This window comes from Panthera tigris, chromosome A3, assembly GCF_018350195.1.
Source record: "Panthera tigris isolate Pti1 chromosome A3, P.tigris_Pti1_mat1.1, whole genome shotgun sequence".
NCBI classification, from domain to species: Eukaryota; Metazoa; Chordata; class Mammalia; order Carnivora; family Felidae; genus Panthera; species Panthera tigris.
Window position 1 is genome coordinate 31,927,434 of NC_056662.1, and position 26,862 is coordinate 31,954,295.

Here is a 26,862-nt window from a genome sequence, read left to right on the forward strand (position 1 = left end):
GAGCGTGCTGGGTTTTGAAAACTGCTATGGAGGCTGCTGAGCTTCTCCGACGTTGCGGGGACTCCATGGAGAGGCGGCTTGCCAGTGCCCCAGGCTGTTGAGCTCTCGCCGCCTGTGTCCCCACGGCGCGGCCGCAGGGTCATGCTGGCTTCTCGCGTGGCTCGCGGCTCATGGGGGGCCCTTCGCAGCGCCGCATGGGCGCCGGGGGCGCGGCCGGGCAAGGGGCGCGCCCGTGGGTCCCTGCTACGCTCCGTGCCCGGCTGCCTAGGCTGCCTGGTGGAGCGTTGGTGGCTGCGCCCGGCCGCGCTCGGTCTGAGGTTGCCTGGGACCGGCCCGCGAGGCCACTGCTCGGGCGCAGGGAAGGCGGCCCCCGGGCCCGCGGCTGGAGGGGGTGCCGCCGCCGAGGCCCGGGCCGGCCGCTGGGGCCCGGCGAGCGCCGCCAGCCTGGTACGTATCGAGGAGGAGGCGGAGGGCGGCAGCACTGGGTCGTCGTCGCCGGCCCTCTCGGGGCTCGGACCTGGACGCGAATAACGTGCCCTGGCCGGCCCAAGTCGGACATTTCCGATCCAGAACCTGGGAACCGTTTCCCGAAGAGAAGTTATGGGCAGGTCATTATTCGGTTGGGAGGAATTGGGTGCCAGACGAGTCCACCGTCGGTCTCGGCGGTCAAGTTAGAATCCCTCCTTCCCTACTTGCCTTTCTGTCCGCACCTTTAGCGGGACCGGCCTCTGGATATTGCGTTGGTAAAAATAGCCTTCACTTGTCTCATTAAGTCTATTTTTAATTCTCCGAAGCCATTCCCTAATGTTTAGGGCAAGTCAGTAGAAATCTTTAGAAAAGTATGTCAGCCTGTTTTGCTTGTGCAGGTTTGGTTCACTATCATTTGACCTTTGGTAACCTTAAGTATTGTAAGATGAAGGATAATTAAGTTGTAATTAAAAGACCCTTTAATTTCTAATTATAGAAAAAGATTAAAATCTCTTCTTGAGGTAACGGAACGAAATATCGTTCCACTTACCTGTTGAAATAATTGCCCAAGCAGAAGACACCAGATTATGGATGTGGGAGAGCTTTTGATGTCATGTTAGCAAGACTCATGCAATTATTACATCTTCAATTGTTATGTCTTCAGTCGGCCCTTGTACTGCTTTTGTCAGTTGTGCAGCATGGGTTGAGGTGGCCACATCCTGGCAGGGGTCTCAACTCCACTAATAGATAAAGCATGTCGGAGTTTGAATGCTGGATGCTTTGAGGTTGCCGCCGTATCGTGGCTGAAGTCCTTCCCAAGAACGGCAGTAGTTGGTCGAGTATGCCACAGGTTATCTGGTTGGGTAATCTGAGATTAGCTCTCTTAATTCAATTTATAAAGTTTTACAAATGTAATGATTAGAAATTAATGAGGTACTTTAAAATATTTTATGTGGAGCTAAAAAGAACTCTTCACTGTTCCAACAACATTACAGTTCTGTTGATTAATTCTCCAAATGAAATAATCTGGCTATTGCAGCTTCGTTTTTAATTTTGCCCTATGGATATTTTTGGTCATTTATTCTGACATTATGGATATTTGCCTTATGTATATTTGGGGCTCTATTCTGACCTTTTGCCTCGTGATTCCTTTTTTTTCAGTCATGAACTATGTTTTTTTTTTTTTTTCTGAGTTGCTGTAACATTGGATCAGTATTTGACTTATTCTGTACCACATTATGGTGAACAGGCTTATCTTTTGTTCTCTGGACTCTGAAACACTCTGGCCTTTGAACTTGAATTTGGAATATGTTCCAAGAATGTTCCCATTTCATTACATAATATGGCCCACCTTCAGTAAAAGGTCCTTGAGTAGTGGAGGTTTATACTGCTTCTTGGTTGGCAATTGTTTCTTAGAGAATTTGACGTTTTTCTGTAGTTTTCAATGGCAGTATTCTGCCATCTGACCCCAAAACAACACCACTGTCTCTTCAAACTAAGGTGAACCTGTGTTGCCAGTTTCTGTTTATAAACACAAATTTAGTATCTTTAGAAAACTGCCTTTTCTTACAGGACCGTTCCTGGAATCTTAAAAGATTTCTTTAGAAATGGAAACTGTAGGGGCGCCTGCGCGGCTCAGTCGGTTGAGCGTCCAACTTCAGCTCAGGTCATGATCTCGCAGTTTGTGACTTAGAGCCCCATGTCTGGCTTTGTGTTGACAGCTCAGAGCCTGGAGCCTGCTTCGGATTCTGTCTCCCTCTCTGCCCCTCTCCGGCTCATGCTTTCTGTCTCCCTCTCAAATAAACATTTAAAAAGTTAAAAAAAAGAAAGAAATGGAAACTATCACTTTTTAAAAAAATCGAAATTAAGGTTCAGGTTATTTGGTTACTGATTAAGAGTAGGGTTAGTCTTGTTGGAGACAGTCCCATGGGGTAGAATTGGCAGCCTTCACCAGTGGGGAAAAAAAATCCAGGCTTTAGGGAGACATTTTCCTGGTATTATTTCTGTATCCTGTTGGGCAGATTATCTTAGCTTCACTAGGCTGAGGCTTTTTAAAGTTGAAATATTCTCATGAAACGTTTTGTTTGGCAAGGAAGGAATGTTCTTCAGAGTAGCTGCCAAAGAGCCCTTTTGTTAGTGCCAACTGCAAACACCTTGCCTTTAAGTGAAGTTTCAAGGAATCATAAAACACTCAGATTCTAGGTGGGAATCTTAACATTTCATTTTCATGGCTATTTTGAACAGATTTGCAGATTTTTTCTGTATTTCCTAAGGATCTCAATTGCTATTCCTAGCTCCATTTTTTTCCAGCAGTTATCCATTTAGGGATGAGATTATGGAATTAAATTTTTTTCTTCTTCATTCATATGTCCATACACCATAGCAGTTAGCCTTCTTTTGATGGGTATTTGCAGAGGAGTGAGGGAGGTTATTTGCAATTAGTGTTTTAAACCAAAAAATGCCTGGGGTTGATCATTTGGTGCTTTTTTCCCCTAACACTCTATTTAGATTGTCTACTTGAAGTACAAGACCTTCTTGAAGTTACAATTTAAAAAAAAAATTTTTTTTAATGTTTATTTTTGAGAGAGAGAAACAGAATGTGAGAGGGGGAGGGTCAGAGAGAGGGAGACACAGAATCTGAAACAGGCTCCAGGCTCTGAGCTGTCAGCACAGAGTCCGACGAGGGGCTCGAACTCACGGACCATGAGATCATGACCTGAGCCGAAGTCGGCCGCTCAACCGACTGAGCCACCCAGGCGCCCCTGAAGTTACAATTTTAAAAGCAGAGTGTTGTAAGGTTTGACTTCAAATCATGAAGTCTTGACCTGTATGGTAGATGATATATGTTTGTTTTTTTTCTCTCTTTAGGTAGTGTGTGTGTATATATATGTGTGTGTGTGTGTGTGTGTGTGTGTGTGTGTGTGTATACGTACATATATATATACATATACATATATATATATGTGTATATATATATATATATATATGCTCTGTATAGCAGACACTTTAGTCTGTGGGTTACGTGATATATCTCCATCTTCTGTATTCCAGACAGTTTTAGAGCTATGGTCTGTAAATAATAGATTGGATTTTAAAGCTCAAAATACTAAATTTAAAGTTTATGTAGCTTCTAACTCCTAAGTTGGTGTATATATATTTTTCTAATATACTTAACTTAAAGTATGAGTTCATAGCATTTAATTTAAATTTTGTTGTCTTTACGTTTCAGTATGAAAACCCATGGACAATCCCAAATATGTTGTCAATGACGAGAATTGGCTTGGCCCCAGTTTTGGGCTATTTGATTATTGAAGAGGATTTTAATATTGCACTAGGAGTATTTGCTCTAGCTGGGCTAACTGATTTGGTAAGTTGTAAATGCACTTTTTCTGTTTTGCTTCCCTTTCAAGTATCAGGGTCTCTGCTACACTGAAATATCACAGCCTTAAGTCTGCTTCTCCCTGGAAGGAAATCCTCAAGATGAATTTGACCTAGTACTTGGTATAAGGACTTGGCTTTAGCATTTGTGTGGGACTCTTATTTTTTAAATGATCTAAGGAAGGAAGTGAAAGTTGTTGGGAGGTGTAGGAGGGGGTGCTTTTTGTTCTTGGTTTTTCACTTCTTTGGAAAAGAAAAACCCTTAGAAATTCCCAAGGAGCCAAGTATTTGCTTTAGGGATAGAAATAAAGGAAAGAAGTTGTGAGACTATTTTTCTATTTATTGTGATACCTGATCTGCAACAATAGTTGGTTTTACTGGTGGAGAGACCGTGGGTCAGTTGTTGTGGCCAGGACACTTGTAGAGGTCAGAGCTCTAGTCAGGTTTATGCTGGGAGCAAGCCATAGGCACCCACACACATTTGGTTTCTGTTCCCTGTTCCCTGCTCTGCACCCCTCTGACCACCCAGCAGAAGATCCTGCCTTGATCCAGGCATTAGGCATCCTTCCTTCTTCCACTCCCCTAGTAGACAAGTGAGAAAAGAGCTACTTGACACACTGTTTCAGCTTTGGGAGAGGGAAGCATTTTTTCAGGTTATTTCAAATTAGAACTTGGCAAACATTTTATAAGAGAGGGCAACATATGTACGAAATAGGCTTTTGTGGACTGACCAGCCAGCTGCATGTATGACGTTACTTGTATTTATCACCCACCTTGTTGCATAATGGATTTGAAATGGCTTTTAAAACTATGTCCTACAAAAACCTAGTTGAGGGAAGTGGTGAAAAGATGGAGGGAAAATTTAAAATCAGAGCAAAGTTAGCCTGTAGAAATAGATACAGTATATTCTTGTACAAGGCTGATCTGAGATCCGTGTGAGCACCTAGACAGTCAATAATGACTTGGTGCCTCTTGAAACGGATTTATGTTTGAAAAGCATTCCTTGATACTTACTTAGTGAGAATGAAGAGAAACTAATTTTCTATAAATAACAGTTATATAGTGTCTGTAGTGTCAACTATTCCCTTTGAGGTTCACAGAAACAAAATTCCACCTGCCCGTTGGCATTGGTGAGCAACATAGAAGAATTAAGATAGAAGATTTTGCAGGGTAAACAAAGGAGAACATTTGCATTGTTATATAGCATTTCCAAATATGCATCAAAAATTCTCTCAAAATGGTTCCTATTACTTTTTTTCCAGAGTTTACCTCCTGTTTGTCACTATTTCTCCCCATTCTCACAATCTTTTTTTTTTTTTTTTTTTTTTTTTTTTGATCCCTGCTTTTGCCTCTGAAGTCTGAAGGCCTTTACTCAGACACACTCCAAGTCTGTCAAAGGCCATTATATTGGTAATGGGGTTGTATTTTCTTTTTTTTTTAAATGTAACAGATGAGATCTTTTTTAGTTACTCAATTTGCTCTTCTTTAACTTGTACCTTTAAAAAAAAATTTTTTTTTTATGTTTATAATTAATGTTTATTTATTTTTGGGAGAGAGAGACAGGCAGTGCAAGCCGGGGAGAGGCAGAGAGAGAAACTGAATCCAGAGCAAGCTCCAGGCTCTGAGCTGTCAGCACAGAGCCCGATGTGGGGCTCAAACTCAAGAACCATGAGATCATGACCTGAGTGGAAGTCAGAAGCTTAACTGACTGAGCCATCCAAGCACCCCTCCTTGTACCTTTTTTTTTAGCTGCCACATGTGATTGCAATATTCACTGAACTCAGGCCTCATTTGCCATATTTCTAAATATATATGAGAGTGTATGTGAAAACCTGAGTTATCTGTCACCCTATTTCACATTTACTCTGTGGAGGTTTTGATATCTAGGTTGGCCACTGGGCAGATGGCTGGAGCCATGCAGGGTTTAAATGGGGATGGCAAAGCCTGATTGATATTGTATATGGGAAATAGGTTGTAAGAAGGCGAGAGTGGAAGCAAGAGAGGCTGGTTAGGAGACTTACAGTTACCTGGGGGAGTGGCAGTGGCTTGGCCTGGGGTGGGAGTTTGGAGAGAAGTCAATGGGTTTGGGACATGTTTTGAAGATAGAGTTGATGTCGATGGATTGCATATGTGCAGTGAGAAATATGTGTGATAGGCTGTTACTTTTTTGTTTTGTTTTCTTTTCAACAACTGAGGCATGAAGGTAATAATTTTTGTGATGGGAAGCACTCAGGGTAGGACAGGGTAGAAAAATACCAAGAATGTCTGTTGAATATCTATGCTTGTTGACATAGAGGTATCAATTGGGTAGTTGAATATAGTAGTTTGGAGTTGGAAGAAGTCATGGTTGGAGGTAAATTTGAGAGTTGTCAGCATATGGATGATCAAGTCTGGGTGAAATTAAATGACTGGGTTAAAGAAGAGATAGGATCAGAGAAATGAGCAGTGAGTAGAGTAATAAAAAAGGAGCCAGGAAAGGACACTGAGAAAGAACAGCTGGTGAGCAAGGAAGAAAATTAGGCCATCAGATGTCCCAGAAGTTAAGTGAAGAAAGTACTTCAATTGAGTTGAGGTCAAGTACGCTAAAAATGTAGAATACGTTGGTGACCTTTCTGACCACCATCTCTAAAGGAATGGGGACTGAGTGGGTTGGCAACACATGTGAGGTGTAATGACAGAGACCTTGCTTTGACGAAGTTTTGCTTTGAACGGGTACCGGGAAGTGTAGGGTCAAGGGAAGGTAGTTTTTAAAGCTATATATACTGGGGAAATTTTTGTGGTTAATTAACTGGTTAATTAAATGACCAGGTAAAAAGGAGATTGATGATGCAGGAGAGATGGAGGAGAAGAAAGGCAAATCACAGAAGGGGAGAGGGCCTAGGATCAGGAATCAGGGAAGGCAGAGAGAATGTGAATGGATGCAGGTAAGTGGTGGATTTGCAGGTGGGAATATAAGGGAGTGTTAACAACCTGTTTCTATTTTTCAAGGAAAGTATAGATAAGAACATGAGTTGGAGTGAAGGAAGACTAGGCTTGAGGTGAGAACAACAGTATGAAAAGAGAAGGTAAACACAGGCAGGTATGGGATTGCCAGGCAGTACTGCATGCCCATGGGAGATTTGTGGTCCTGAATTTGAAGTGAGACCAGTTAGCCCATTTATGTATCCTTGAGCAATGGTCAGCTGCTTAGGTGCAGGCCTGGAGTAAATGGATAGTTGTGTGTAAGCAGGGTGAAGAGTGAAGTAAGGGAGTTAACAGATGTTTGCAAAGGAGTGGTGATGTTGATGACCTTGGAATCTAATGTGGGTGGAGGAACGGGGAGGACCAGATGGAATGGTGGTGGAAAAGTGGGAGATTAAGTTCCTCAAGATCAGAAACTGAACTGAAACCTGAATCTTCCAAGACCCCAGTACCCAGTTCTAGGTACTTTCTGTTAGACATTGTTACTTGTAGTATACTTAAGAAAAAAAAATAGGTTATTTTGGTTAGTGTAGTAATAGCTAGTAACTGCTTTTTTTGACGATTTGCCAAGTACTAAACAAGTATTAATCCCCGTTATGTGCTGAAGATCATCAACCCTTTGAGGTAGGTTTTGCAGATAAGGAAGGGGAAACTTATGCCAAATAACTTCCCCAAGGTCACATAGGTAATAAATGGCTGAACCAGGACTTGAACCAGTTATGTTCTGCCACAGAGCAAGTTCTTAACCATTGTCCTGTACTTCTGTCTCGAACTCACTGGAATACTTGAGATTTACAGAACTTATTTATCCTTTAAAATGTACCATGTTAAATTATGTCTAAGTTAATTTGATCTTTTTCCTTGGAAATAGGACTAGAAAATCCAAACATTTGTTGAAGCTTGAAGTTAAATGAGTGAAAGCCAAGTAGGGACTTGGAAAGCCAGAAAATAGCCTCCCTTACTTAATGGGAATAGATGATAGATACTTGGTTTCGATTCATATTGTGACCCCAGGGTGATGAGATCTTCCCATTTGTCAAGTGAAACTTGAGATCTGGATTTTTGTGGTTAATTTTTGAATATTTAAATGTTGGCAACTAATTTACTTTTTTTTTTTTAATTTTTTTTTTCAACGTTTTTTATTTATTTTTGGGACAGAGGGAGACAGAGCATGAACAGGGGAGGGGCAGAGAGAGAGGGAGACACAGAATCCGAAACAGGCTCCAGGCTCCAAGCCATCAGCCCAGAGCCTGACGCGGGGCTCGAACTCACAGACCGCGAGATCGTGACCTGGCTGAAGTCGGACGCTTAACCGACTGCGCCACCCAGGCGCCCCTAATTTACATTTTTAAAAGTGCTGGGCAGGTTAAACAAAAGTCCTCCCAGGCCCGATTTGGCCCATTGATAACCATGTACACCCTCTGCTTTAAAATGCAATTTGCCTTCAGGAATAGTTAATAAGTAATTTGCATGTCAAAATTTTTATGTAGGCCAGGTACAGAGGATTGAGTTTTTTATTCACATACAGTCAGACCTGGAACTAACAGTTGCACGAAACAATAAAAAAAGAAAAATGATAACAGTGAAAACTTAAGAGTGTTGGATCATATCATAGAAAAGTAGGTAGGAGTGAGAGTCACAAGTCTGGCCTTGCAAGCAAAAGCAGCTATTTTGGCTGTAGTGAAATTGAAATAGCCCAAGGCTTTCAAAGGGGAGGGGCTCCTAGTCCTTGTTCTGTCAGCCATGCTTTCTGTGAGTTTTATTTGGGTTCTTTACATCTTTAAATTTGCGTCTGAGTTCAATCCGCAAAAGGGCCTTATGAAAATATAAGAAATACCTGAAGGCCTTGAGAAAGAAAAGTACTGTAGAAAAGTGAAGTTATTTTCAGACCAGTTGGTAATTTGGAAGCTGAATATATACTAGTGAAAGAATGAGAAGGTTTGGGGGTAAGAAACAGAAGAGGTTTTATTAACTTTTTATGAAAATACAGTTGTTTTCTGGTATCTATTAACTTTCAAGGTATCTGCTCTGTACGGATCCTGACATTTATTAAAAAAAACTTCTGTTTTCAGTTGGATGGATTTATTGCTCGAAACTGGGCCAATCAAAAATCAGCTTTGGGAAGTGCTCTTGATCCACTTGCTGATAAAATACTTATCAGTATCTTATATGTTAGCTTGACCTATGCAGATCTTATACCAGGTAAGAACGCCATCATGAGTACTTTTAAATAGCATAGGGAAGATTGACATTAGTCAGTCTAGGATTTCTCTTGATTGAGAGATAGATAATTTTTGTTCCAAAAGTATATTTTTCAACTTTAAACTATTTCCCTAATTTTAAATTATTGAATTGCTTTGCTTGTCAGGCTGTTATTTTACTTTAGAATTTATGTCCTCGTTATATTAGTAGAATCTGTTGTTTTCTTAATTGTTGAAAGTTAAATTTAAGCAAATATTATTTCACAGTGCCAATTCCTATCAGTCTAGAATTTTTTGAAATAATATTTTATACCCTTATTGCGTAGTTTTTTGAAAGCAATTTAAAGTTTTCAGAAGTCTATTATATATTAAGTGTAATTTGATCATAAAAAACGAGCGCTTTGAAATCCTGAGGATGTCTATAAAACTTCACATTAGTATTACTTAGACACTGTTAGGGAGTCTCAAATCATATATAGTTTGTTCATATCTGAATACTCTTTCTAACAGAATTGTATAATCTTTTGCTTTGTATTTTGCATGTGCTTTTCTGGTTGTTCATTTTCTACTTAAGCTATTATTTCTTAGTTTTTCTCCCTTGGGTCAGATGAAACTGTTAATTTCCAAGTGTTAGAAATAGAATCTGAGAATAAAGAAAGCGCTGCCACATGGTCCTTCAATAAATAGCATGTTATTGACATTTGATAGGAAGAAGTGTAATGGTGTTTCAGTCTAGTATAGTTTCCTCAATATAGAGGCTTTTACTTTTAGGCTTTTAAATTCCCATACCAAATTAAAAATAAATCAGATTAATGTTTGTATTTATGTGTTTCTTTGAAAGTCAGATTTTTGGTATACATATGGTTGGGGGGTGTTGAAGGGGTAGGGGTACTCTCATTCTAATACAGTATGGGGGGAGGAAAGGAACCGAAGGAGCATTCTGTTGACACTGTTTAAAATCCAAATGATCTTGTGTGTGCATGTGTGTGCATACTTTCATGACTCCGATTTTTTAGAGTTATTTTGTATTTTGTTGTATTATTTTATGGAGGTTGACCAGATATTTCACTTTTGAACATAGAATTTGTATCCAGGTTTTAGTAATTATAGATAATGTTGCTGTGACCTTTACCTAAATAATTGGTGTAGGTTGCTTTGCAAGCTGAGACTTCTCTTCTATTATTCTGGGAATTTCTGTTGTCCCTCTTCTGTGTGGGTCTGTTTTTCCAAGCTCCTACGGCTTCCTTGTTGAGATCTTCCTTTGGGTGGAGTGCAGCCTCTAGTTATTTCTTGTGCAAGGATGCAGTGTGGCAGCCAGCATTTTAGAGGTTCACAGTGTCTTTATTATACAGATTTCTAAGATACCTTTATTCTGCCCTCCATGCTTGATTGAGATTTGAATTGAGCATAATTTTCAATTGCAGATTATTTTCACTCAATTTTGAAGAATCCTGTTCTGTGGATTTCCAAATTCCATCATGCTATTGAGATATCTCATGCCATTCTGATACCTTTTTCTTGATATGTGATTATGTTTTGTACTGGAAAGTTTTTAGGAATTTTTTTTTATTCACATTTTTTCTAGTTGATGTTTTAGAAAAAAATTCTCTCCTAAAAATTAATTTTCTAGCTATTTCTGTGGTTACCCAATTATCCCAGCACTTTTTATTGAAAAGTCTACTTTCCAGACTCATCATACTGTCATATATACATGGGTCCATTTCTGGGTTGTCTGGTTATTCCCCACTCATTTGTCTATTTTTGCACCAGTACCATTCTTAATTATTATTGCTTTACTAAATAATAGAGCAAGTCCTTCCACCTTTGATATTCTTAACCCCTTTCCATTTTGTGTGTAATTTTTATTTTTTTAATATTCTTATTTTTTAATTTGTTTTTATGTATTTTTTTTTATAATTTTTTTTTTAATGTTTATTCATTTCTTGAGAGACAGAGATAGAGCATGAGCAGGGGAGGGGCAGAGAGAGAGAGGGAGTCACAGAATCTGAAGCAGGCTCCAGCTCTGAGCTGTCAGCTCAGAGCCCGATGCAGGGCTTGAACTCACTAGCAGTGAGATCATGACCTGAGCTGAAGTTGGACGTTTAATGGACTGAGCCACCCAGGCGCCCCAATGTTTGTTTATTTTTGAGAGAGAGAGAGAGAGAGAGAGAGAGCGCGCAAGAGAGCGAGCAGGGGAGGGAGAGAGAGAAAGGAAGATAAAGAATCTGCAGCAGGCTCCAGGCTCTAAGCTGTGAGCACAGAGCCTAATGCAGGCAGGGCTCGAACTCACAAACTGTGAGATCATGACCTGAGCTGAAGTCGATTAACCGACTGAGCCACCCAGGCGCCCCTAAATATATATTTTTAAAGTTAATTTATTTAAGCAATCTCTAAACCCAACATGGGGCTTGAACTCATGACCCTGAGATCAACAGCCTGATGCTCCACCGACTGAGCCAGCCTGGTGTTCCTCATGTGTAAATTTTAGAATCGGCTTTTCCAACTCCCAAGAAAAACCTGTTGGAATTTTAATTGGGATTTCATTGAGTTTCTAGATCTATTTGAAAGAATTGATATCTTTACAATAATGATCTTCCAGTTCACAAGCATGATATATCTGCTCTACTTAGGTCTTTTTATAATGTCAGTATGTTAGTTTTCTTCAGAGAGGTAATAAACAATTTTTTATTAAATTTATTCCAAGTTGCTGGGTAATTTTGATGTTTTCTAAATGGTAGCTTTTATTATTTCATTTTCTCTCTTTTTTTTTAATTTTTATTTTTAAGAGAGAGAGTGAGTGGAGGAAGGGTAGAAAGAGAGGGAGACACAGAATCCGAAGTAGGCTCCAGGTTCTGAGCTCTCAGCACAGAGCCTGGTGTGGGGCTTGAACCCACAAAATGTGAGATCATGACGTGAGCCGGAGTCTGACGCTCAACCTACTGAGCCACCCAGGCACTCCTCAACATTTTGTTATTAAATAAGATACTTCCTGTAGGGTTATGTAGATAGATCTCCTTTTTTCAGGTTATGGAAGTTCACTTCTCTTAGGAGTTTGCTGAGAGTTTTTATTACAGTTGGGTTTTGAATTTTATAAAATTATTTTTCTTCATGTATTATGAGACTTGTGTTTATTTTCCTTTTAAGCTGTTAATATGTGATGAATTATATTTTTGATTTCTAATGTCAAACCACCCTGAAATTCCTTCTATACATCTAACACGGTCATGATATATTATGAAAATATTGCTAAATTTGGTTTCTAATATTTTGTTGAGGATTTCATATCCATGCTCATGAAGTTGACTTGCGATTTTTTTCTCTGAATATCCTTGTTAGGTTTTAGTATCAAATTTATGTTAGTCTCATAATAAGAGTTAGGAAGTCTACTTTTTTTCCCCATCTTGGGAGATGTTTGTGTGAGTTTGCAACATTCCCTCTTAAAATGTTTGGTAGAACTTATTGAATTGAGGACTGGAGTTTTCTTTAGGAAAGAGTTTTCAAATAGGTGATTCATTTTTTTTTGTTATAGGATGATTCAGATTTTCTGGTTCATCTTTTGTCTGTTTGGTAAGTTATGGTGTTTTTCTAAGAACTTGTCCATTACAGCTCTATTTATAAAGATTTACCATTAACTATTCAGTATCCACATTAACTTTGATGTCTGTAGGGTATGTAGTGATGCCCCCCTTTTCATTCTGATTATTAGTTCTTTGTCTCTTCTTTTTTCCCTTGAATCGTCTTAACAGAGGTGTGTCAGTTTTATGAATCTTTTTGAAGAACCAATTACAGGTTTTGTCTGATAGGCTTACTCCATTAAATCTTGCTTTTTAAAAAACATTTATTTATTTTGAGAGAGAGCACAAGTGAGAGAGGGGCAGAGGGAGAGGGAGAGAGAGAATCCCAAGCAGACTCTGTGCTGTCAGCGCAGAGCCCAACATGGGGCTTGATCCCACGAAATGTGAACTCATGACCTGAGTTGAAATCAAGGGTTGGTCACTTAATTGACTGAGCCACTCAGACACCCCTAAATCTTGCTCTTTCATTTATTTCTCCAGGTTTCCTTTGCTGTTCTTTCTCTAAATTCTTTAGATCAGTTCTGTTTAGTAGAAGTATAATGGGAGCCATATATGAAATTTAAAACTTTCTAGTAACTATATTAAAAATAAAAGGGAATAAGTGAAAATAATTTTAATAATGTTTAACCTACTAGATGAAAAATATTGTCATTTCAATGTGTAATCAGTGAGTTTTTTTCATACTATGCTCTTAAAAGCCAGCATGTAGTTTTCATTTATAGCACCTCTCATTCAGACTGGCCACATTTCAGGTGCTTGTGGCTATTGTATTGAATAGCACAGCTGTAAATGAATATTTAACTCATTGCTTTTTAGCTTTTCTAAAGTTCACATTTAGGGCGGGCTATACATTTTGTCTTAAGTATCACTTTCACTGCATTGCATCTGTTGATATGAGTATTTTTGCCATTATTGAGTTCAAAATAATCTATTTTCATTTTAATTTTTTTCTTTGGCTTATAGGGCTATTAGAAATGTATTTCATAATTTGTGGGGTTTTCTAGGTATCTTTTTATTATTAATTTCAAGCATAATTACCTTGTATCCAGAGAACATGCTCGGATTTTAGTAGTGCTTTAGCCCAGTATTCAAATTTTATAAAAATTTTATGTGTGCTTCAAATGAATGTGTATTCTGGGGCACCCGGGTGCCTCAGCTGGTTAAGCATCTGACTCTCGATTTCAGCTTGGGTCATGATCTCTCGCTTTCTGAGATCCAGCCCCATGTCAGGCTCTGTGCTGATGGTGCAGAGCCTGCTTGGGATTCTCCCCCTCCCCCTTCCCCTCTCAAAACGAATAAACATTGAAAAAACAAACAAAAACAAACGAATGTGTATTCTGTAGTTAGTTGGTGATGTTCTGTGATGTTATATATACATCCAGTTGGTCAGATTTTAAATCCTGATGTTTAAATCTTTACTGACTTCTTTTTTTCTGTTTGATCTGCTTGTTTCTCAGTTACTGAGAGAGTAGGTTAGTTTTTCTACTTTATGTCAAGTTTTCCATGATTTTTCTTTGTAGTTCCGATTTTTGCTTTGTGCCTTTTGAAGTCCTGTTAAGTGTATGTGAATTCGATTTTTATGTCTTCTTGGTAAATTGAATGTTTTATTATGAAGTGACCCTCCATATCTTCAATAATGATTATTGCCTTAAAGTGTGTTTTGTTGAATATTATACCTCCACTAGCTTACTTTTGGTCAGTGTTTGCCTGATAGATAAATCTTTCACTTTCAACTTCTCCATATCTTTATATTTTAGGTATTTCTTATAAATAGCATATAGATAGATGGGTTTTCTCTATTTTATCCAGTTTAACACTATTTTGTGTTTCAACTGGAACATTTAATCCATTAACATTTATTGTGATTACTAATATTTGTGTAGCAGTCTTTATTTTATGTGTTCTATTTGGCTCATATGTGCTTTTCTATATTCGTATATATCTTTTACATTATACTTGTTTTCCCTGTGTGCCAGTTGGGAAGTGTTACACTCTGTTTCCATTGAGTTATTCTCAAAATTATATTATTCATCCTTATCAAAGTTCAGTGTTAACAAATATGCACTCTGGGCACTGGCAGGGCTTGAGAATGCTTTACCTCCATTTATTCCTTTTTCAACTTAGATTATTGTTGCCATACTTTGATTTTATATACTTCTTAAACCCACATGATATTGTTTATACAGTATTCATTTAGATGTATCTTCATATTTACTTTTTCCTGGCTTATATTTTTGGTGTATGTCACACCTTCCATCTGGGATCATTTTCCTTTTGTCTAAAGTATATCTTTGGAAATTCTTTTTTTTTATTATTATTTTTTTATTAAAAAAAAATTTTTTTTTTAATGTTTATTTATTTTTGGGACAGAGAGAGACAGAGCATGAACTGGGGAGGGGCAGAGAGAGAGGGAGACACAGAATCGGAAGCAGGCTCCAGGCCCTGAGCCATCAGCCCAGAGCCTGACGCGGGGCTCGAACTCACGGACCGCGAGATCGTGACCTGAGCTGAAGTCGGACACTTAACCGACTGAGCCACCCAGGCGCCCCTCTTTGGAAATTCTTTTAATACAACTCAACTGGTGGTACATTCTTGTCTTTAGTTTCTCTGAAAATATTTTTATTTTGCCTTTATTCTTTTGTATGTATAAGAACATTTAAGTTCTACTCGCCTGGCAGATTTCAGTTAATACAATACTAATACAGTGTAATCAACTCTAGTTACCATATTCTACATCATATCCCTAGACCATATTTATCTTAAAACTGGAAGTTTGCAGCCTTTTATCAGTTTCTTCCTATTTCTCTCCCATCCTCCAGCCTCTGGCAACTACTTTTTTACTTGCTATTCCTAGGAGTTCAACTTTTATTTTATTTCATTTTTTTAGATTCCACATATAAGTGATACTGGGCAGTGTTTGTCTTTCTCTGATTTTGCCTTTGTTCTTGAAGGATATTTTTATTGAGTATAGAAGTCTAGGTTGGTAGTCATTTCATCGTATTTAACATATTGTTCAGTTATCTTTTCATTTCCATTATTGGTATATAAGAAATCAACTGCTAATCCATTTATTTTTTGAAGTTAACTTTTTTACTCTGGCTGTTTTTAAGATTTTCTCTTTGCCTTTGGGGTTTTCCACAGTAATATATCTGGTTATGGGTGTCTTTTTTATTTATCTTGCTTGGGATTTGTTGGGCTTTTTATGATGTCCTTAATCACTTGGAATTAAAGTAGTTCTTACTAACAAACAGAATGGGGAAATTTGTTTCCTCTTCCCATTCTCTTTGTGACTTTATGTCTTTTCATTCCTTCACTGTCATTTTAGAAGGGTTTTAGGGGGAGAAATGTATATATGTTGTCTTAGCATTTTGTTATTTTTATACTGCCTGCATCTTTGTAAAAGTTCCATCCACCTTGGTTTGAATAGCTTTGTTTTGCCGAGAGTAAAAAATGTGCTTCCTTCCTCAGTTAGGGTAATTCCACTTTTCTTGCTCTTTCTATGGGAGGGGAGATAAGGATGAAAAAAAAAACTTACCTGATTTATTACATTTATAACAGTCTGGGATGTGAGTCTAAGTTAATTTCTACTGTGTATGTATTCTGCCACATTTATTCAATAGTGATTTCCATTCCTTTTTATTATATTATTACTGGTTTACTGTATAACAAATTGTTATTGCTGGTTTAAGTCCATTTCTAGAATAATTATTCTGCTAAATTAAATTTTATTGTTTTCAATGCAGTATATGATATTGATAGTACCACTTGTAATATGTAAAAGTGACTTTATTAATTTCCCTTGAATGCTAATAAAACTTGCCAATGATGTACCTCTTTGTTGCAGACATTCACCTATGTTTCAGACAGGGTTAGCAAGTAAGGAGGAAACCTTGGAACAATACCTGACACATTTTTACACATTTCTACCCCCACTAACACACTATCATACTCTGAAGGCAAAGTGGAAGCTGCTTTAGCCCTGGAATAAGAGGGAAGGGAAGGCTGGAGAGAAAAGAGGAGCAGTTAGAAGATGCAAAAGCCAGGGACCTGGATAGAATTGCCCAACGAACCAAAGTAAGAGCTTGTATATATGCTGTCAGTGTATAAGAGGCCTTAGAGATCACCCGGTGCTGCGGTAGGGTTCCAGCCTGGCCATACGTGAAAATCCCCCAGGGAGCTTTCATCTGTGCTTTTATGAAACCCTCCCAGGGTGATACTGTGGTGGGCAGTCAGTTTAGAGAGCACTTGATTTTTGTTAACAGTCCTTTTCTTCAGGCTGTTACAGATGGTAAGCTGAGACCAGAGATGCTAATTGCAACTCACACTGCTGGGTTGGAGCTGAATACACTGACCTCAGCATAGGCTGTGAATCCTGTAGACCTAGGTTCCGTTCCTGACTGTACTACTTACTAACTGGCGACCTTGGCCAGATTATATAATCTGCCTGAGGCTTGTTTTCCTTCTTGGTAAAAAGGGGACAATGATGGTCCCTATTTTGTGGAGTTGATATGTAGATTAGATGACAATATGTATGAAATGCTTCAAACAGTGCCAGATGCTCAATAAATGGTAGTTTTGGTGGTTAATAGAACAAGAACGCACGTCTTTGCAATATATTAAGTTGCCTCATCTTTTTTTGTAGAAGCTTCTTATTTAGGATTGATAATATTCCTTTTTCCTCTATGATGACACAGTAACAGGTGTTTACTCTCTTCTAAAGTTGTGTTTAGGACGTTTACTATATGTAATTTGCATGAGCTTGTTGCATCTTAAAATCTGATGGGTTCTGTCAGCTAGTGACTGCTGTTGAAAAGTTTGTTTTACAAACACGAAAATTCTCCTAAAATCGTGACTGGCTTCTTCTGTTATTTGACTCCTACAGCTGTGTCTTCTGTGTGCTCCAAGTACCATGAGCATTTTTTCTTTGAAATAGTCTTGTCATCAAGGACTAGGCCAAGGATCTACCCATACATCATAACTATAACCAACAGAGATTTAAATGTTAAATCTGTAGTTAGATTTTGTTCAAGTTGCAAAACCAATAGAATGGCAGAACTGGAGAGGACCATAAATAAACACGATCTCAAAAGTAATTCGTAGAAAAACTGTTTGAAAGTATTATGGAAGGGATATTCGTGACCCTGTTATTTTAGTTTGAAACAATTTAACTGAGTGTCAGGATTTTTTTCTCTTCTTAAAACAATTTTATTTATTTATTTTTAGAGTGAGAGTGCTTGCATGTATATGCATGTGCAAGCAGGGCAGGGACAGAGGGCGAGGGAGAGAGAATCTCCAGCAGGCTCCACACCCAGTGTAGAGCCTGACGCAGGGCTCCATCTCAGGACTGTGAGATCATGACCTGAGCCAAAATCAAGAGTTTAAGGCTTAACCATCTGAGCTACCCAGGCGCCACTTTTCTCTCTCTCTCTCTTTTTTTTTTTTTATCGTTTTTTTAATAAAGTTTATTTATATTGAGTGACAGTGTGCTTAGGAGGGGTGGAGAGAGAGAGAGAGAGAGAGAGAGAGAGAGAGAAAGAAAGAAAGAAAGAAAGAAAGAAAGAAAGAAAGAAAAAGAAAAGAAAGAAAGAAAGAAAGAAAAAGAAAAGAAAGAAAAAAAAGAAAATATCCCAAGGAGGCTCCCAACTGTCAGCACTGAATCTGATGCGGGGCTTGAACTCACAATTCATGAGATCATGACCTGAGCCTGAACCGACTGAGACACCCAGGTGCCCTGCCCCTTTTCTCTTAAAAAAAAATTTTTTTTTCTAATAAAAGCAGTATATGTTCTTGGCTAAGACTTCCTGCAGCACAGAGGATGTGAAGTGAAATAGGACCTCTGCCCTCCCATTATTCAGCAAGAGAGTTCTTTGGGTATCAGTCTAAAATATTTTGCTGGCTCTTGCTCTGGGGCCATGCTATTGAACCTTAGGAATAATGAGAATACTATTAACAGGTTAAATAAGAATTTATTGAATGAATGGGCAGGAGAAAAAAATAGCAGTTGCAGGGGTAGGAACTGGCCAGACACGAATTAAAATATTTGGCTTCTCCATAAGTGGTACATATAGCAAATTTTACTGCTTATAAAATAGTCCAGAATGCAGAAGCCATCAGAGCATCTGAGTCACCATAATAAAGTCTTCCAGTAACCTTTCCAGTCTTCACTGTCCCATTCGTTCCACGTAAGTATAGCGATCATGGTGATCATTTTTCCAAATTCACAAAGCTGAGAAGTAACAAAGGAGATTGTGGGGACTGAGTAGAGCTGACACTTAATAGCTACAGCTTAAAAACATATGCAAGAAGGAAAAGAGGCAAGAGGATCAACATTCTGAAAAGCAGACGTAGACTTTAAAAGCCATAGTCTGTTCTTCACTTGGCTTGAGATGGGTTAAAGAAGAACGTAAAAATTACTGGTTCACTACAAGGTCCCTAAACCATCAATAAGTATTATAACATTTTTATGTATGTGAAACACCAGTTTATGTTAAGGTTGAATGAGGTTTTAGAGTAAGTGTAATATCAGTAATTTTCAAAATCCCAATCAGAATTATTTTTTGTACTTCATTTTCAGTTCCACTTACTTATATGATAATTTCAAGAGATGTAATGTTGATTGCTGCTGTTTTTTATGTCAGATATCGAACTCTTCCAACACCGGTGAGTTTGTTTAAAAAAAATTTCTTTTACTATTACTTATAACTTAAGGCAAAAAAAAAAAAAAAAAGAAAAGAAAAAACCCCACTATATTGAATCCAGAGTTTCACTTTATTGGAGTAATTTATGGCCATTAGTTTTTGATCCATTTACCAAGAATATTTTAAAAACACACACAACTGTTATCTTGCTATTTGAATCACCTACTATGGTAGTTGTTCAGTGAACATGTGAATGACCAATTTTAAAAGTGCATGTTTCATAACCAAATTATGGAAAGAGCCCAAATGTTCATCGACTGATGAATGGATAAAAATGTGGTATATATATACAATGGAATATTACTCGCTAACCACAAAGAATGAAATCTTGCTGTTTGAGACAATGTGGATGGAACTAGAGTGTATTATGCCAAGCAAAATAAGTCAGAGAAAGACAAATATATTATTTCACTCATATGTGGGATTTAAGAAACAAATGAACATAGGGGAAGGAAAGAAAAAATAAAAACAGGGAGGCAAACCATAAGAGACTCTTAAATACAGAGAACAAGCTGAGGGTTGCTGGAGGGGTGATGGGTGGGGGGATGGGCTAAATGGGTGATGGGCATTAAGGAGGGCACTTGTTGGGATGGGCATTTGGTGTTATATGTAAGTGATGAATCACTAAATTCTACTACTATACTGAAACGAGTACTGCACTATATGTTAACTGTCTTGGATTTAAAGTTATAAGTTTATAAGTCAAAACGTTTTTAGTTGATAGCACATAAAACCCAGACCAGCTAGCCCTGTCCCTAGCAGCAAACTGTTAGGAGTTTTTGTATAACCAAGCCCCTTTTGCTGTCTGATTTAGCCTCTACTATGGATTGTCTAGATCTAGTTTTTAAAATCACAGTGTAATGGTTTGTTTGCATATTCATTGATCTACGATGTTTGAGCACGTAGGGATTGCATAATAACCTCATCTTTTGATTCTCAGTGCAGTGAAAATGGCAGTATTTTATTAATTTTATTTTTTAGTCTATGAAAGAAAATACCATAAGGGAGATTTATTGAGTTTATGTAGAAAAAAGATGTAGTCAAGTAGACTTTATGATAGGTACTATGTTAGAGTTTTATAGGGATTGAGTAATCTATAAATTTAAAAAAATCTGTTTTCAGCAACCTGTGTATGACTTAAAAGGAATATAGACACTGCTCATTTAGGGTAATAAAAGAAGATGCAGATAAAGGGCTTGCCTAGCATAGAACCAGGCATGTGGTAAATACTCAGTAACTGTTACCTACATATAATACCAAAATGTTTTAAACTTGAATGATAAATTAAATAAACTTTATCTTTTTGTCCTCTGCCAGCGAACACTTTCTAAGTATTTCAATCCTTGCTATGCCACTGCTAGGTTAAAACCAACTTTCATCAGCAAGGTAAGAGATATACATGTCCTTTTAAGTGACTCCCCTGTGAATGGTTATTAAAATGAGTGTAAACCTCAGTCTGGAGCAGCTGACAATGAGACAAATTTAAACGCCCTGACTGCATGGGATAGAGAGTGGGGTCATTAACCCAGTTCTTTTTTTCTTTCTAGCTTTTTGGGTCTTTAGTATATGCGTTGTATTTTCTATTGGTGGTCTGAGCATCTAAGTTTCTGAATGAGGTATTAGGGCCACCGTTTAGGGAAGGTGGAGGAGGTGGAAATGTAATCACAGCTTGATTGAGATACAAAAATATAATGGAGGTTCCTTTCTGGTTTCATTACCCACCTTTCTGTGGTGGAAACACCGTAAAATTGGGCCCTTCATTTTCAAGATTGATTATTCCATGGAAAAGATAGGAACAAGTTTTCAGTACTGATAAACCACTGCTCCTCTTAAGTTGTCCATCTGTTTTTCCTGAGCCCTTTTTAGGACAGTAACTGTGCCAATCTTTGCATACAGAGAGCGCACTATTAATGCCTCTCACGGCATGTTTGTTTTTCTAGTAGCCTTGATAACTTTATTCTTTTGCCTTGTCCCTAGGTTAGGCACACAGATCATCTTTGGGACAGAGGGGTTAAATACTTTTATACCTAAAACTCCCTGGGGTTGACTTTTATCTACACTGATGGTGTGGGGTTTTTTTGTTTTTTGTTTTTGGATTTAAATGACTTATATTTGTATTAAGTACAGCTGTTTGAGTGTAGCACTGTTTAGAGAGTGACTTAAAGAGGTGCAAGAAGTTCTCCAGACAATTTTATTATTTATTTTTATTTTTTTTTAATGTTTATTTTTGAGAGAGCGAGAGAGAGAGAGAGAGAGGGAGAGAAAGCATGTGCACATGAGCATGGGAGGGACAGAGGGAGAGGGAGACAGGATCCGAAGCGGTCTCCTCGCTGATGCAGAGCGCCCAGTGTGGGGCTCCAGTTCATGAACTGTGAGATCATGACTTGAGCCAAGTTTGGAAGCTTACCCAGGCTCCCCTCACTATTTATTTTTTAAGATGAAGTGGAGTCCTTGTCTTTTGGTTGCAGATTGTACTCTAGAACAGAGATGCTTCTGTGCATGTTTCCCAGTGCTTCATACTTGACACACTTCCCAGCATGCTTCTCAGGATGAGGAGGCAGTCTCCAGTGCATTTTTGGTTCTGTTTTCTTCCTTATCTCTTCCCTGCTGTCTTGTAATGTAGGGAAACCTACTCATTTCTTCCAGGGCCTCTCTTATGGAGATGAGTGCATTTCAGTTTTCTGACCTCATAGGGTTTGCTGTCTGGGCAAGTGAAGGAGCACCAAATGAAGTGCTGGGGAATCTGGGTTCTAGGTTTGTTCTGTAACCTGCCGTGACTGCAGGCTAGTCACTCAGCTCATTACATTTTCTGTGAAGAGGTAGCTTTATTATTTCCACATTCACAGGGCTATTTTAACAGACAACTGAAAAAGGCAAAAAACTTTGCAACATTATTGAATTGCCATGGAAATTCAAGGTAGTAGTATTTTCTGACAGATGCCCTTATCCTCACTGTCAAGGGCAGCTGTTCAGACAGAGGAGCTGGTTAGTGAAGTTCACCCTTTTGTATGCATGCCAGCTTCTTTGGCAAGGATATTACAACATCAAGCATGCTGAGGGTATGTCATGTTACAGCGTGATGGGCTGTGCCTTTGTCTTTTGAGCTTGAAACAGGATCTGGTTGGCATTGTTCATTTATGACTCCTTTTTTTTAGGTAAACACAGCAGTCCAGTTAATCTTGGTGGCAGCTTCTTTGGCAGCTCCAGTTTTCAATTACGCTGACAGCATTTATCTTCAGATACTGTGGTAAGCTAAATTTAGAATTACTGTCTTCGAATGTCAGCAAATTGGCTTATTATGGTGGTCTTAGAATTACTCGGTTCTTATTGTGTTTATTGAGCACCAGCTGGGTGAAGCTGTGGGCGGTATTTTATTGTATAATTGATACTGTTCTTAAATTTACTATCAAGCATGGGATGTAGAAATTACAGTTTTCATGAAAGTTAAAAGGGTTGAGACGTATAGATAAGTATTGGGATTTTGGAGGAGGGAAAGATACTTGGTTCCAGGTAGGGAGAAGAGGGAAAGCTTCGGGGAGGAAGTGGCGTTTGAGCAAGAGGTCTAGTGGGTTTATACAGGGAGAGACGGGCGTGGGTGGGGTGGGGGGTAGGCCATTGAGGTGAAGGACTGACCTGAGCAGAGTCAGGAGTAGGAGAGCAGGTAGGGGAAAGTGCATCCAGCCTAGTGGCATAGGGACGTAGTGGGAGGGAAACTTGGAGAAAGGAGTTTGATTTTTATTTTATTGTCCTTACTTAGAGCCTTAACATATCACCTTGAAAATATGTCAAATTCAAATGTTGAGTCCAGATGTGCCACGATGATACTGAAGCACTGTATTTTAGTACACTTTAAAACCTTTCCTGATGCAGTCTGAGCCAGAGAATGGTTAACCAGTCAGTTAAGCTAAAGAAGCATAAAAATGATACACATGCTAAACATTTTATTTTCTAAAATATAAGTGTACATTTATTCTGATTCATCCTACATCTTCTGATATAGGACCAATGCCTTTTCTTTGAGTATTGTTTCATCTGTGGGAGTTTTCCTCTGTGAATAAACTACATTCCTAATATAACCTGATTTTTACTTGCTGCTTCTTTGAACTTTTTTTTTTTTTTTAGTTTATTTATTTTGAGAGAGGGAGAGAGCACACATGAGTCGGGGAGGAGCAGAGAGAGAGAATCCCAAGCAGGCTCTGTGTGCTTCCTAAGACTTTTACAAAGCAGTCTAAGTACAGAAACTTTCTAGATTTTTACCATTTTTTCTGACCTTTCAACAATCACATTGCCTCCTTTGACAGTAGTTTTTAGCAACTCACTTTGTTATAAAGTGTTTCCAAGGCATCCAACTTAGTTCTCAGAAATAGCACCTCTTCTTACATGTATGTTTCATTGGTTAGGTGTGAATTTAGATTACCAAGCTAGCACAGACAGCTTTGGGATGAAACAAAAATAGAGTCTCAGTGATCTCGCTCTTGGCTACTGGAAGCAGACATGCACAGGTGCACCCGTTAGGGCGTAAGCACTCAGCAAGCCATGAGCATCACTCAGTAACTTCAAAGAGAATCTGGTTAATTTGGCTGTTCACTTAAGGAAAAATTGTTTAAAAAAAAAAAAGCTGGATTTTATTTAAAATGACCCAGATACTAGAATTCTGCAGGAAGGGGCTCCTGGGTGGTGTAGTAGGTTGAGTGTCCGACTCTTAATTTCGACTTAGATCATGATCTCACATTATGATCTCACACAGAGTTCATGGGTTTGAGACCCACATCCATGCTGTCAGCAGAGCCTGCTTGGGATTCTCTCTCCCTCTGTCTGCTGAGATCTCCCCCACTCACACTCTCTCTCTCAAAATAAATAAATAAACATTAAAAGAAAAAAGAATTCTGCAGGGAATAAAAGCCTAATATCCTAAGCAAGCATGAAGCAGTGGACAGAGCACACGGGCTCTAGAGATAAAACCATGCCAGGCTCCCACAGTGTTCTGTGGCCCTGAGCAAAGTTCTCTGGCACTCCATTTGCTCCTCTGTAAGATAAGGTTGTGAAAATAAAACTATAGCATAAGACAGCTAGAGTAACGGCTGGGTAAAAGTGACAGTTGCTAGTATTATTTCTTTTCAGGCTCATTAACTAGATTAACTCTGACATTACTAGTTCAAATGAAATCTTGTAAGCAGTAGCTTTAGATTGTTGTAGCTAAAAGAATTCCACCCATAGCCCGTTTGCTTTTTAAAGAACTATTAAATGTATTCTCTGTGATTCTCATGGTTACTGTTGTTTAGACTTGACAATTAAACTTTCTTTCTTCCATAAAAGGTGTTTTACAGCATTCACCACAGCTGCATCTGCTTACAGTTACTATCATTATGGTCGAAAAACTGTTCAGGTGATAAAGGGCAGATGAAAGTCATCCAGCATCATTAGCAAGGAAGCAATATGCGTCATTGGTGGCAGAGCCGGTGGAGACCCACAGGACTTTCCATATTTGGGTGTTCAGCTTGAAAAAGGACTTGTCAGAACAAACCATGTCGTCAGAATTTAAGTAATGTGCATTGAAAATCAGCTTGATCATGGGCATATGCAGAATTTCCAATGTATTTTTAAATACAAATAAAACTATAATTTAGAATTTTTTATCTTAGGTTTCTTGATTAATTTATAAGGTACCAATTATTCCAATTATTGTCAGTCACTTTTTAATACATTTTTTTAAAACATAGTCCAGAGCATGGAAACTGAAGAGTTGCCACTTCTGTTTAACAGAATTTAGATTGCTTACAAAGCACTAGGGAATTTCCTGGATTTACGTATCTATCCTACACAACTTGGCTACACAGTTTTATGTTTGATTTTTAGAGCTGTGTATACATTAATAGTTCACGTGGTTAATATTTGATCATTTAGGATAATGACAATAAAGGTAGCTTAGTTATGGATGAAGTAAACTTGTAAAGAGACTTAAAATGCAGTAAGTTTTGAAAATTATAGGATCAAAATAGAAGGTATTGAAGTTCATGTTCAGTAGTCTTCCAGCCTCTCAGGTGCCTAATAGTTTATGTATCAGGATAACAAGTGACAGAGGTGGTTGAAATATGAAAGCATGTCCATTAGCCTGCACCATCCAGGAGGCAGTGAGTTACATCATGCCTTCCACTGTTTCTAACATAGCAATGTTTGTATGTTACTGGAACCTGTACCCACGTTATGTAAATAATATGAAACTGTATATTTTTCAAAAGTTTTTTTAAATTTTGGGGAATCTTTTGTTAAGATGTTAAAGGAATAAAAGAGCTGGAAAAGTCCCTTCGGTGGTGGTGGTCTGTATAACATGCTATGAGCCTTGCTCTTGTGTAAGTTTTCTGATTCGTAAAATCCATTCAGATATATCACTCGCACCGTCATTGTAAAAATAACTTTTTGGGGACCATCTGACTTACAAGTCCTTACTCTGGCTACACCATCATGTTTGGAAGAGTGGGAGATGCAGGGAGAGAGGGGAGGAAGACCATGGCTGTTGCTGGTTTCTTCCTCTTAACAGTGGAGGCCTGTTGCTGCCCCCTGTCCCAAGTGAAATATGGAAGTGTGCAGTGAGATTATCCAAACACAGCTTGTTGAGCTGTGTTAAATTAAGATGCGAAGTTATAAGCAAAATTCACGCGTCTTGGTGCTGGCATCCTTGGATCAGTGTGTCCCTCAGTCACATTCAGTCCTGGCTTCCTTGTTTCCAGACTAGCAGCTGAGTTGCCCGTGGCCTGAAGTATACTGAAGCCTGCAGCCAGGGACACGGTCACTGAATCAGATGGACGGTGGTGTGAGGAAGAGAAGGATGGCCTGTGGCTGGCCATTTTCTCCTTCTGGAACCTCCTGTGTATAGTCTCATAGCTTGGGAGGTGGTGAAGCTGGAGGTGGAATCCACACCCAGGAGCACGTTGAACACGCCGTGGCACTAGCAAAGTGCAAGCACACAAACGTTTTAAAATGGGATAACTTGAGATAAAGTAATTGTGGGAAAAATTACAATTTTGTACTTCATTGTGTTTATTTTATGGTTTAGTGTTGATGCTATTTGGAGCTACTTACGGGTTGGGCCCATAGTCCCTTTTGTATGAAGGTCTTAATCTGGCTCTGGTTAGTACACCTCAACCGTTAGAAACATGGTACATGTTTCTTCAGGGTTTTGGATATTGAGCTGTAACAAAATGTAAATTCTGCTAGTTGACAAAACACTGGAATTGTATCAGACATGTTAGAGTGTATACTCATGCGTACAGAGTTAGTCATGATACTCATTTTGGTGCCTCCACATAATGGATTCAATCCTGATAGGAACTAAAAAAGGCATTGAGATTATTACATGTCTGAAGACTATGCTAGTCACATTTTTGGCTTTTGCTTTCCAATTTTTCAATCAGGAGCTGGTAGCTACCTTAAAAGATTGCTTCGTCCAATTCTGTTGGTTACATATGTGATGAAACTCAGGCTCCACCTTAGAATTTTGGGAAGCCTTTTCAAAACTTCAAACACCTATTCAGGTCGAACTTGAACTTGGATACATGGAGTTGCAGCAGCATGGTTTTTGTG

The 26,862-nt window shown here is 38.6% G+C and overlaps 1 protein-coding gene across 7 annotated transcripts; it reads left to right on the forward strand.

Moving 5' to 3' along the window:
- CRLS1 (cardiolipin synthase 1) lies at positions 1–26,298 on the forward strand. 7 transcript variants are annotated; one of them, XR_006215572.1, is made up of 8 exons: positions 1–447; positions 3,698–3,835; positions 8,880–9,009; positions 19,158–19,243; positions 20,599–20,667; positions 22,437–22,528; positions 24,598–24,823; positions 26,010–26,298. XR_006215572.1 is itself a non-coding variant. In XM_042980891.1 (7 exons), exons 1-7 carry the CDS (start codon positions 142–144, stop codon positions 24,683–24,685), a joined length of 909 nt encoding a protein of 302 aa, XP_042836825.1. In that variant the 5' UTR covers positions 1–141; the 3' UTR covers positions 24,686–24,917. The 7 variants fall into 7 exon arrangements, 6 of the variants coding, with proteins under 6 accessions (XP_042836825.1, XP_042836829.1, XP_042836826.1 ...); XM_042980891.1 differs by lacking the exon at positions 26,010–26,298 and having other exon boundaries at positions 24,598–24,917; XM_042980895.1 differs by lacking the exons at positions 1–447; positions 26,010–26,298 and adding an exon at positions 659–743 and having other exon boundaries at positions 24,598–24,917.
- Positions 26,299–26,862: the final 564 nt, after the last annotated feature.